Below are 13,206 nucleotides of genomic sequence, written 5' to 3' on the forward strand. Positions count from 1 at the left end.
TATAAACATCCAAAAAGGAACCTTTGGCACAAAAAGTGACCTCTAAATATCTAAATATCTGATATTTGCTCAAAATGTACAGGCACAAGTAATGAAGTCTGAGCTCTATTCTGTAGAAATCAAAAGAACCACCATAAAAGCAAGGATTGGCAAGGCACCTTGTCCATTTTGACAGATACATTTCACATTAATAAGAAAAACGTTCTTAAAAAGAAGCTTGCATAATATGATGTTAGATCTAGCAAATACCTAAATAAATAAATGGAAGCTATTTTCCTTAAATATATTAAAGTGCTTAAAGCCACCACAGTAAAAAAAAAAATGTAGTCAAGAAAACAACAAGAAAATTAAAGTACAATGAAATTTTTTGCCAAATCTGAATTTTACTGTCCTATAAACAGAAGAGTGAATTGAAATATCATACAGTTCTGCCCTTGCTGTCATTTCTAAGGCATCTCTGCACACACAAAATAAGGAAAATCTGGCATATAACTGAAGTAGAGAGCAATTTTAATTTTCTCACTGTCCAGAATAGAATTGTCCAAAAGCAGTGCCTTTCAGTTCACCAGTATAAATAGAATCATGGTCAGTGTTACATGCTTCATAAAGATGAATAAAAATAAGATTATAAAACAAGAAATGGGACAATTCATCTACTGCTGAATAAATGAGCTAAAAGAACCTGTGAAAAAAGAAAACATACCAAGATTTCCTGATCTTGTTGGTAAGGTGTGCAACACAAAAAATCTAAGAAAAAAATATTTGTCGCTCCCTATTTTACTCCTCTTCACTAAGGCAATGTTCCATGAACACAGGTAATACATTTACCAAGGATCACTAGCTTCCTTGGGAAGAAATACCAGAAAAATAACAATTAATAGTAACTTACAGAGTTCTTCTCTGTCAAGTGACTGTGCCCCACCTCCAAACAGGCCTTTGAAGAACCCCCTGTTTGGTGCTTCTGGTGTTTCTACAAGAGTGAAGAGTTCACCCAACATTTCCTTTGCAATGAAAAAGAGACATAACAAGGCATAAATTATTAATAAGAATGGAGTATTCTTTTACTTTCAGGATTTATTTAATGGATTTGAATTTCAAAATAAATATGCTTTAATGGGCATCTGTCTTTGCAAGGTGATGTAGGAAATAAAAAAGTAAAAACATATCAATAAATTTGTCCAAACCATCTGCTTTTGATGGTTGCAAGCTTAGAGCTCATGGAATTCAGAAGCAAAGAAATACATTCAAGTAAAGCTTATTTGCCTCTCAACAGCTAGGGCAAGACTCCTGAATTTGTTCTATTGAAACTGCATCTACAAATATTTATATCCACATAGTAGTATGAAAGTAGAGCCTGCAACTCTGCTATTTTCTTATTCTATACAACTACCAACCCAAAGCATAACTGAGACTTTTTCAAGCTGTTTATACCCCTGAAACATAATAGCTTTCTTCAAATATCCTAAGTTGGCATTCCCCATTTGTATCAGCACACACCTCCCCCAGTGTCAACTGATCAAGGGAATTTTAACTCCATGTTAAAGGAGGAAATTTCTTGTTGATCAAAAAGAAATTAAGCAAGAAACAGATTCAGCTATGACAGAATGGATAAACCAAAAATTTTAGGTAGAAGTGATTCATTCAGAATCAGACTCTAGAGTGAAGGAGAACAAAAGGGAAAAAAATATCAAAGCACGAAAGCCTAAATGCTCAGCTCAGAATGTATCTAAGAAAAAAAGTGATATTTTTAAAAGAGTTCATTACCTGAAGATTTTCACACGTTTCTTGGCTGTAGGTGAGCCTCTGTATTTCAGTTGGTGAGACAAGATAGAGTGCTTGTCCATTATCAGTGAAGCAGAATGTTCTGGCTATCCGCATATTGGTGAGTGGCAGGTAATATACATCCAACAATGGCCTTAAACTTGGCAAACTTAAGGAAAGGAATTTAAAAGCCCATTAAATATAGCAGAAATGTCTCCTATTGATCAAATGACTAATTTTTAAACTGCAATACATATTTTTTTTCTCTTCACCATCTGCATGAGTACCACATAAAAAGGTGCCATTTAATGACATTACAGAAACTCAAAACATCATATTTTTCAAGGCAGCACCTCAAAAGTGAAATTTAAACATCAGCATCACAGATGCATTTAAAAGCATCTTTTAAAATGATAGTCTGAGCATATAAACCACAAATTCAGTATTTAATGAATTAGGCATTGTTTAATAATTACCAAGGTACTCTGATAAGTATCTACCAATAGTTTATAATTAAACATCCTGTCTCTTCTCTCAGGTTAATAATTTCTCCTTGACTAAAAATACAACTCTAAAAGATCTCTCCTTGAGAAAATCTAGAAATATGAGTGTTCTGTCAAAGGAAAGCAGAATACAGTAGCCTCAAACAATCTTATGAATTAAGTCCCACTTTCTTCTCTGACTAGATGTTGGAGAGAAAGTCCTCTTACAGCAAAGTCTGCTTACCTTATATTGTCTGATTCTGCACATGTAACTGCAGAACTTACTGTATCAATCTACTGAAGAACAGACAGAACACTTAGGCTAGAACAGTATTCTCCTACCAAACGTTGTATTCCCTTAACGGGACAAAACACCTAATTTCTTGACAAGTAGAGCCCAAAATAAACCACTGTTCTCAAACACCCCCTGTGAAGTTCTTCTAAAAAAAACTACAAAAGTTGTTAGCTTCTGCTGCAGATACCATCCACATAAGGTTATTAATACTAGACACTAAAAAAGCAGCAAAGGGGCAACTTGAAATTAAAACCAAAGAAAGATGCAGTAACCACAACAGTATTAGGCTGCCTTACATTGTTTTTCTTTTTCTTTTTTTGCTTGATACTGAGATTGCCTTTGGAGGCAAGTTTTAAAAGAAATAAAAAGCAATATTCTCTTGCAAACATATCACCCAGATATGACACCTCTGCCATGCATGTATCTAATTTAAAAACACTCGTAAGAGTCAGTAACAGGGAAGTGTTTTTCTTCAGATCAATGGGACCACAAAACTTCTTACAGCTTTAAAATACAAAAACATTTGATTAGATAGGACAAGCATGACCTCAACGAGAGCATTTTCATTGTTTCTGTTACAGATTTGTTTATTACTAAGTCCTATCTGAATCTATATCAATAGTTATAGGGCATCTTGGGTATGATACAGTGCTCTGACAACTTTACATTAACTGCACATAAGGTCCATCCCCAGCAGCAATTCATGCTTACAATGGAGTCCAACTTCCCCACACAAGGTAAAAACTTAGCATTTATAATTTAGCACATATGTAGAGTTATTAGAGAACAAGGTGAATCCTGAAGAAGACAGGATTTGTTTCAACATATGGTATCTAAACATTACTAAGTTTAGTTTTAATTAGGAAAAACAATACTGTTTGCCCTGCAAGGTGAGCAGCATTGTGGAGAGATGTTTAGAATGCATAAAACATGGGATATGGAGTTACAGACTTACATACTACAACTAAAAAACAAGTTTCAATTATATTAGTTTTAGTTTTACTCCTAACAACTTCCTAAAGAAATATTTTCTACAGAATCTTCTAGGCTGAAAGCTTCTTTTGGCAAGATTAAAATTATCTTTCAGGAACTTTACTGGCATTATGTTATAGGGCCATGTTCCACATTTGTCTTATCATCAGGCCACAACTAAACTGCAGGGGCAAGTATATATACAGACTGCTGGTTCAGAATAAAACAGCACTTGGAAATATTTAACATAAAGGACATGGAAATGACATAGGTGACCTGTAAGTAAATTTAAACACTACTACTACTACACATGTTTAAACTCATAACTTAAATCCCTTACTTTAGATGACTTATTACTATACAACCGCTAGTAGTTGATCTTCCTAGCCTGAGTTTAAGGCATTTAAGACACAAGCAAGCTACACAAGAAAATACTGAGGCATAAGTGTGATGCAAATAGCTGCAGCAAACCAGCCAGAGTTCTGGTCAGGTACAAACTAAAGGTCTGATTCAATGCAGTTTTCTCCATCAGGAAGTAAATTCAACTTTTAGACAAACTTAAGGTCATGGACCTATATCACCTTTGTTGAAGCAGCGTAGCTTGAGCAAAAGTGGTAAACTCATTTGTTAAAGACATAACTAATAGGAATGTGAAATCAAAATTATTCAGGCTCAAGTGTTAGAGAATCATCAACCCTTAGTGAACGTAATATTTTAAAAAATTCATCATCCTGTGGAAAAGAAACCTTTCTGTATAGCAGAAGCCTATTTCTCTCTATATTTAAGTTACTATCAAGCAGGTCTTACCTAAAAGTCATAATATGTCCATTGGCACAAAAACATGCAAGGCAGATACTGTTACTCAACGACACTATGTCTCCACGAAGAACAAAAGAAGTCTCTGTTATATTTTGCTTATAAATACAGTTCTGGGATGGCAGTGAGATAACTTTTGCTTGCTTTTCTGAACATATCACTGCATATTGGTTTTCACTGATTTCCTGAGAGGAAGAAGGGGACACTGAAACAGGTCGTCGCTTTTTTGTTTTTTCTTTTTCATCTTTATCTTCATAGTGTTCTCTCCAGGTTTCATGTGCTGGTGGGACCAAAGATCCTGTGGTGTCCAAAAAAGCCATTCTCAAGATTGCCCCTTTTAGCCTCAGGATGGTTCCTAGGAAAGAGTAGTTGAGCACATTTCTAAAACAGCTCTCCTAAATTGCTTTTCAAGCTACAAAATATTCCTTTAAGAAGCTAGGAGAGTGGAAAGAACACAAGAACTTCAGTTTGCCGCCCTAGCAAAACAGATGTACAGCAACCTTCGTCATTTATCTAAAAACCAATGAAGCACAAATGTAATCAGGAAAATGTTAAACCAGTTTTCAAGGGTAAAGTGGGTGCATACTCTTTCATTAACTTCAAGGGAAATATATATTTGTATTTAAGTTCAGTGTCTCACATACAACTCATTCTCTCCTGATGAGTACACAGTATGTTTAATATCAACAATAAATGTTACTAGTCAAAAGCAAGCACCACTTTTTCCTTCAACTGGTTTAGAAACAAACATGCATTTTTTTTATTACTCCCCTGCAGCTCACACTTGAATCCACTTCTCTAGCTTGAAATGAAAGTTTTCCCTCCTTACTGTTCAAATCACTGTCTCTGTAAGCCAGACCTTAAGCAAATAAATTTTATTTTACTTTAATTCACTCACACAACATGAACATTTGCTAAGTACAAAATATAAAGCAGTATATTTTTAAGATTATGCTGCAGATCCAAAGGGGAAACACAACTGCCTAGCCTGCAGCATTGTCTTTATGACCAAATGTTACCAAATCTGACCACTGCTGCCAATACCTCATCCAGTGGGCACAAATCTCATATATGGTCTAGATTCTTGCGGTCAGAGTGTCAAGGTGACCCCAAGAATGTAGAAGTCCTTGTTTCCCAGCCCACACGGCCAAAGAAGTCTGAATGCGTAGGGTTGGCTTCTCAAGGTTATTTTTCCTCATCTATAACATGCTTTCTCTGACCTGCTGAGCTCCTTCTAGCAAGTTCTTCACAGCATTCTGCCTGCCCCCTAGGGCAGTGTTTACATTTTATATCAAAAACTACATGTACTATGTTTACAATAATGTGCCAATATCTATCATTTATGTTAGTTTGTCTCTACCTTAAAACAATAGAAAAGTGTCACCATCACAGCAAGACATGGAGGACAAGAAGAAAGAGAAGAAAGTCAGGACACGCCCAAATCCCTCCATCTTGTCCCCTTCTACTCCATTCTAAGAACGCCAAAATTCTACTTTTTCACCCTGTGTTAATTTAACTACCACACTACTCAAACCCTTGTGGCTTGTAATTCCTCATACTAAGTTGGCAGTTTTTTCCATGGGCTAAAATCGAAGCCACAGATGTTTCTGACAACATGCCAGGGTCTCCGAGCCCCCTGCCAGGGTATTGAGATATCCAGGGCAGCCAGAAGGATGTCCTGGATTCCCACATAGATGTCCACTCCTCATCATTCCTCCAATCAAATAGCATTGCAATTTCTATGTTTAATAACATCTGTTTAGCAAAATAGACTAGAGCAGCATGTTCTGCATGAGACAGGGGTAGAAGGAAAGCTCAATCTATGACTAACAGTCTATCCAATAAACCATTAATACATAATTACAACAAAATCAGTTGCTGCATCAGAAAAACAAGATACAAGGCCTTACACAGCAATCCAAATGAACGTATTTATCATTACTATTTCAAGCCAGTTGTTCAATTTACAGACTTAGTTTACATTCCCTTTTCTAGCTGCAGGAAATCTGATTGATTCTTACCTCATGACTGAAAAACAGTAACAAACTGTGCATGTGATACTATTCATTTCTTCTGCTATCTCTGTTTAACAACTGCAAACATTGTAAACACTGAAGCTATATTTTATGAAATTGTACTCTCCACTTTTCCACGTTGAGAAATTCTGGTAACAAAGTAACCAATCTAGCTTGTTAAACTTACTAGCTAAATAAACATAATATATATTTTTAATTAATTAATAATTGAAAAGAAAACCCCAAACAGTTTCTTAAAAAAATATTAAGAACAACAACAATACTTTATCAAAGTCTACTTTAGCCTGTCTGTTTTGTACATACCACTAGGAGAAACAATTACTGGCTGAAGAAGTCTTTGCTCTCCTCCTGGGGGTAAGTTCAGTACAATGACAAGCACTGTACCCAGCGTGGTCCCAACCCACAGGCATGGGGAAGGCGATGTGTCGGCCTTTCTTGTGAAAGTCTCACAAAAGTGAAGAGCTGATATTGCCTCGCGGGACTCTTTATCAATGCTAGTTACACTAGAACTCCGGGATCGACTGAAAGAGTTGTCTTTGACATCTGAAAATAAATCAGTATTAATTAAAAAGAATGGCAAATTGGAGGGATTAAGAGATTTTTTTTTCTTGTTCTTTAGCATCAACTGTATACTAACTATAATGCTATTGATTTTTTTTATTTTTGTAGCCCTATTCTTCCTATTATTCCTTATTCCCCAATTTCCAGCTGTTTCTTAAGCAAAGCACCCAATATTTGTTGCAGAGGTTGCCATTAGGTAGTTATCACAAACAATTTTAAGGCATATTTCTGTTTTCTAGAGCCAGACAATAATAGTCATCAAGTGGTACTCCTTTAAAAGGTTGAATTACAAACCTCCCTGCCAATGAGCTGATTGAGCAGATGAAAAAATATTGGCTCCCATGGAACACAGTTAACTAATCTCAGGAAGATATAACTGTTCTACTAATGCAGTGACATCTGCACAGCATGATATCATGGAACCTGTAGTGACTCACAGTATTGTTCCACTTTATGAAACTGTGTGCAGGAGATCTAACAGGCTATTTACACACCCCCAATCTTTTAGTAAGAGGAAAACAAATGCTACCAAATGCCACTTGGTATGCTATGCAAAGCTGAAGATTTCCACTGGGAACGCTGTAGCATAGTGCCAGTAATAGCACTAAAGCTCTTCTGAATGTCTTGCTCACTTGTTTATCAACAAGTGAATTCTAATGTTAGCAAAAGTAAATGTACTGCTCCACTCTTGCTGTATGCTATCTGTAGGTGTGGCAGTACCTGATACATCAGCAGACACTGAATTTATCTATGCATTCACAAATTAATGCTGTACTTTCTTATTTTGTAACTGCAAAATTTAGCACAAGACAGCCCTCACCAGCAAAAGTTGTATGCAATTTATATTATTTTTTTAAAAAAATAACTCAAAAAATCTTTTGAGTAGGGTATAGATGAAATTGACATTTTAAAGCAGGATTAAGAGCTAAAGAACAACATTCAACCATGTACTATTTGGAACTACTACTATGTTAGTTTCATTAAATTATTATTGTCTTTCTACAAAGAATGTCTAACATGCATTTGGAAAGCATACATACTAGATTTCAACTGACTAAATACACACATCCACTTAACACAAACAGTGAATCTTCTCAGGAGTTGCCTTATTCCAACAAGGATAGAAAAAAAAAATTGTCCTGTTGAATTTTAGCTGTCAAATATGAAACAAGAATTATAGGAAGTAAATCAATCAGATGTTGACATACTAAGTTTTCACATTAAAAAAAATAAATCCAGTGTAAAACAATGAAAACAATAATTTGTTTTTATAAGTATTCTAATGACCACCACCTCTTATGATACTTATTTTTTTTCAGGCTTGAATGGTTTAATAGTTTTTTCCAACGGTTTCAATTGTTTTTTTAATTTAATGATTTTTTTCAACTTCAACATGGATTAATCAGTCTGAATATAATCAATCATACAGTAACTCCAATAAGCATAGCTTTACATGTGCATTTGTGTGTTCTACCTATTTGATTTGAAGAGCATGTGTACAAATTCCAAAGCATTGGAATGGACAGGAGAAAACCAATTAAAACTAACCTGTCAGACATATGGACATTTTTGAGAGTGGACAATCCATTCAGAAAAGAGAACAGAGGGTTAAAGGTTTAATTGCTTTAGTGCATACTATATATCCTCAAGTCAAGAAAGAAGTTTGTAAATGGATTTGATTTAGATGAAGAGGAAGAAACAGCAGATGAGTCACTACACACCACCAGAAGGATGGAAAGATGAGGCTCTTTTGAGGAAGTAAAGCAAGAAACAGAACCTAGTGGCAGTAGCATCTTAATCACTGGATTAGAACATTGAAAAGCAATGGTATAATGCAAGCAAGGGTATGATCAAGATAACTTCTGTTTTAGAAAGTGGAGAATAAATACAGAAACACATAGTTTGGATTTTATCTAGTCAGAGAGGAAAAGGAGCTGGTTAAAGATCTAAAGACAGAAAATTAATTTGAAAGAACAAGATCATGGAAGAGTAGGTTTCAAGAAGCCATGGAAAGAAACAAGAGACAATGATAAGGGTAATGAATTTAGGAGAAAAGCATTTCAGTAGTCTCCTACAGCCAGTAGATATGGCCACATAAGTGACAAAAACACAAGCAAGCCAACACTGAAGAACACTATGCAAAAGGTATATCACTATGAGAAAAGATAGGAGGAAAATTAAATGTAACTGCTTAAGGAAGTGATTTACAGACCTGAAGATCTAGAATAATTTTACACAGAACAAAATGAGATTTCTAAGCACATATATTCACATACATGCAAAGTCAAAACCAGTCAAAGGCTATTAAAATTCAGAAGGTACAAACTATTTTATGTGTTTATCAGAAATGATGTGACAAAAAATCCCTTCCATTTTTTCAGTAGAAGAAACAGCAAATATTAAGTGATGTAGAAAACACTGCAACACTTTCAAGATTGGAAAATGCTGAAAAAAACTTTCACCATTCACTTTTCACCACCCTTCATTAGGAAAGAGTAACACTTCCAAGTACTTATTGCCATCAAAGAACTGTGAGTAAAACAGTAGAATTATAATTGGTTGATACTTAAGTATAAATGTGTTCCAGTTTGCCAAGTATGAAATTCACCCTACACCAAAATTATCCCTAAACCATTAGTAAACATAGCATGGAACCACAGAAATATATTGAAGAGAGTCATCAAATTCTTCAGCTCTTCTGTGCTAACACGGCCATGGTCAAATTACTCTAGTTCCAGACAGTGAGCTTAGAAAGATGAGGAAAAATTCCAATTCCATGTGAGATTAACAGAAGCTACATCAGGTTTAGGTAACATAACCTAAAGAAGAAACTGAATTCTGTAATGAAAAAAAAAAAATCTGTAAAAATGAAATTAGAGATATGATGACAGATTTCAACAGCATAAAAAAATGACTAAAAAAGATAGGGAGTACATGTTATCCCTGTTTATCATGGAAAAGACAAGAAAAAGTTAACATGGAAGCAAGGAAGTTGGATTAAATAACAGGAAATCTGTTTAATTAGACTATACAGCATTGAAACTTTGTCTGGTATATTTCTAAAAAGCTTTTTTATTGGAGGCTCATGAATAGATCAGAGGTTAAATTGTCAAAATATCTGTATCCCTGCCAAAGGATCCTTGCCAATCCTTGGATAAAGAACATCTGAGAATTGCTTCCAACTTAACATTTCTCCGAGAGGGGCAAGCTGTAATTGTAAATCAGGGTGGTCCAGCTCAGTTTCAGAATATCCCAGTGCCACGGACTTGTCCCCTTGTCGACAGCAGCAGCACCTGGCAAACACACAGTGCTACAGCTGCTATCTGATCCTGGCTGTCTTCTGCTGGGCTGATGGTAGCAACTCTGCTGCAGAGAGAGGAACAAGCTGTGGCAGGCAGAAGCCACCTGCATTTATTACTGTAGGTCTGCAGTTGTCCCCCATCATCTTCAGAGAAGAAGTCAGAGGAGCTGGATCTGATCTAACAGCTGGCAGTCAAAGTATTTAAAAAACCCCAAGCGACTCATTTGTACATTGTTTTAGTTAGGCAACACAATGATCTTTAGTACTACAGACCTCACAACTGAACTGATCCTTATTTTAAAAGTTACTGTGTGTTTTCAAGAAAAATAAATTCTCAGACTGGTCATCCATCCAAACAGCTGTATATTGCTTTACTTTAGAGAGTGTGGTCACAAGACAATTAACATTTATTAAACTATACCAAACTATTTGCTGGCAGCACCTCAACATATCCTGTTAAGATATTTCATTTTTCAATTTAAAGTGTATCAGATGGTCCTAAACCGGCAGCAGTTTTCCTAATAAGCTGTCTGCTTATTCATGCTTTTGCTATCACAGCATGACTGATAAAATGAGTGACAGATACCTAAAAATTATTATCAAAGTGTGATAAGCCATATACAGGAATTGCAGGCTTACCTTATGATGACAGCAATGACATTTTGTGCCTGAGAGTCCCCAAAAAGAGTGGAATTAAAATTTTATTTCTACACTTCAGATAAATGCAACATAAAGTAATGATAGCTTACATAATTTAGACCTCTTACTGTAACATACTCACATTCAGTTTTAGTAAAAATAAAATCAACTATATAAACTTACCTAAATCAGGCTTTAACTCAGTTGGCAAACTTAGCTTCCTGGACATCTTTGCTGAAAAGTGAAGTATATCTTTTTTTTAAAAAGAATAAGCATAATTTTGCTGGTCCTTATTTGCTTCTTTTCCAATATTTAATATATAATTTATTACATTCATTGAGGTACTTTAAAGGATTTCCACTAAAGCAGAGACACGCTTCCTCAAGTGAGGGGTGCAAACTAGGTCATGGAAGACAGCAAAACCCCTAAATACAGCATCTTATGACTTTTCCTGAGCTTGATTTCTCTTCAGGCAGGACTTAATGGATTGGATGAACTTGGCTTTGGCTCAACCTCAAGTTTTAACTCCTCAGGTGAGAAGTCAGAATTGCAAGGATGTGCACTGATTCTTACAGTTACAAAAACTTAAGATCCCACCCCCTTTCTTATACCCTACTTTCTAATCAAACCTGGGACATTTAAAATCGAAAAAAAAAGAATTTGAAATAACTCTAAAATTAATACACATGTGTAAAAAGCTAATCACCTGAGAGAAAATCCACAACCTGGGAAGAATGAAGACATTACAGAGAATAATGATAAAATCAGCAGCATACAAATGCTTGCAACACATTCAAAAAAACAGAAAGATTTTTATAATACTGCTCAAGTGAAAAAAAGCACTTCAACTAACTCTTGACTTAGAAATTCTTTTTATAGGAATGGAAATCTTGCAGTCTGTTTAAACTGCAGTACAATACAAACAAATGCTACTACAAAAACCACCACAAACTAGTAGGCATACATACCACTTCCATCTTGCTTTCTATAATTACTGGAGAAAAAAATTTTGATACAGATCATCTGCTAGATCAGGACTACACTCTAAATTTATTTCCCAGCCACATGGTTCAGCTTTGATGTATCATTAAATTCTTTATGATCCTGCATGGGTAATACTTCTTTTCATAAAGTAGGTACTGAGCTTAGCCTCATAATTCTATGAGTACCTTGTAATGTATCCCACTCAAAGCAGCCTGAATCCTGCTTTTCTCTGTTAAAATTGGAGTTACCTCATTCTAATTATCACTTTAATGGAAATCATTCCAATTTCTACATATCCTGAAGAATGTGACTTAAAGTTAGTTCCACTCCTTCCAAAAGTGAAATACTTCACTGTATCATCAATTATGCTCATCAATATTGCAAATTCTAGTTATCTGAATAGTTGAACAGTTTTATTCCTGTCATACATCATAAAAATTTGAATACAAGACTCCTGAAATAATCTTCTAATTTCCTTTATGTGTCAATGTTAAAAGTATGCTTGAATTAAACTGAAATTACTTACTCTCAGGCAGAAATGCTAATCACCTATTTTAGTGCAGGCTGAAACTGAAAAAGGCAGCCTGACTACATGTTTTCTACCCTCATCCTTGCTTTAGCACTGGCAAATACCTAACTTAATGGTGAGGTCAAAACTCATCTAAATGAGGTTTCTGCCAAGGGTTGCTTCCAAACAAGATCAACTCCTATTTCAGATCAGAGCTCAGAGACAGGAAGAACAGAACACCAGGGTACACAACAGCACTAATGACAAGGAGGCCCTCTTTTTACTATCAGCTTGAACTTAAATCAGCTTCCAGAGTGATCATGAAATCTCATCTGGAATGGTGAATTACAAGATGGGCATTCCTCAAAACATTTGTTTTTTTTTTTCTGTTAGACATTTAAATAGTAAGAGCTGAGATACTGAACAAAGCCTCAAGTATATACTCAGAAAATAACTGGAGCTATTTTTGGCTTCTAACAGCTTTCACCATGTGTAAATAACCTATTTAACTAATTGAAGACCAGTATAGTCACTCTTGGCTTTTCAAATAGAAACATTTGGCACAATCTTAACAACTGGGAGAAAACTGACAAAAAAAATTTGAAAGTCACAGATAATATAACATGTAATAGCAAGTATAGGCAAATGTGTTGGATTCTGAGAGCCAATCCAGTTTTAGCTTTTTGTTCCTTAGTGAAAGGCCAGCTGTGTGAACTAGGCTGGTAAGATAAAACAAATTTGTCAGACAATTTTCAACATACACTGAACTATGCCTCATTAATAGGACAAGAGGATACAAGAATTGTTAAAAAGGATATAATTACTGGAAATTGTGAATTACTGTGCTATGC

At 35.2% G+C, this 13,206-nt stretch overlaps 1 protein-coding gene across 5 annotated transcripts in view; it reads right to left on the minus strand.

Annotated features, from left to right (window-relative positions):
• Positions 1-13,206, minus strand: part of STXBP5 (syntaxin binding protein 5) — a 107,063-nt gene that overhangs the window by 7,931 nt on the left and 85,926 nt on the right. For 3 of the 5 annotated variants that reach the window (XM_021527023.2, XM_021527021.2, XM_021527026.2), the window contains 5 exons: positions 11,047-11,097; positions 6,666-6,905; positions 4,318-4,681; positions 1,765-1,930; positions 890-1,001 (listed from right to left, as the gene is read on the minus strand). In XM_021527023.2, coding sequence (XP_021382698.1) covers positions 890-1,001; positions 1,765-1,930; positions 4,318-4,681; positions 6,666-6,905; positions 11,047-11,097 — 933 coding nt within the window. The remainder of the gene's footprint in view (positions 1-889; positions 1,002-1,764; positions 1,931-4,317; positions 4,682-6,665; positions 6,906-11,046; positions 11,098-13,206) is intronic. The other 2 variants (XM_021527025.2, XM_021527024.2) reach the window with 1 other exon arrangement.

The sequence above is a fragment of the Lonchura striata genome, chromosome 3 (genome assembly GCF_046129695.1).
Source record: "Lonchura striata isolate bLonStr1 chromosome 3, bLonStr1.mat, whole genome shotgun sequence".
Classification (NCBI taxonomy): domain Eukaryota; kingdom Metazoa; phylum Chordata; class Aves; order Passeriformes; family Estrildidae; genus Lonchura; species Lonchura striata.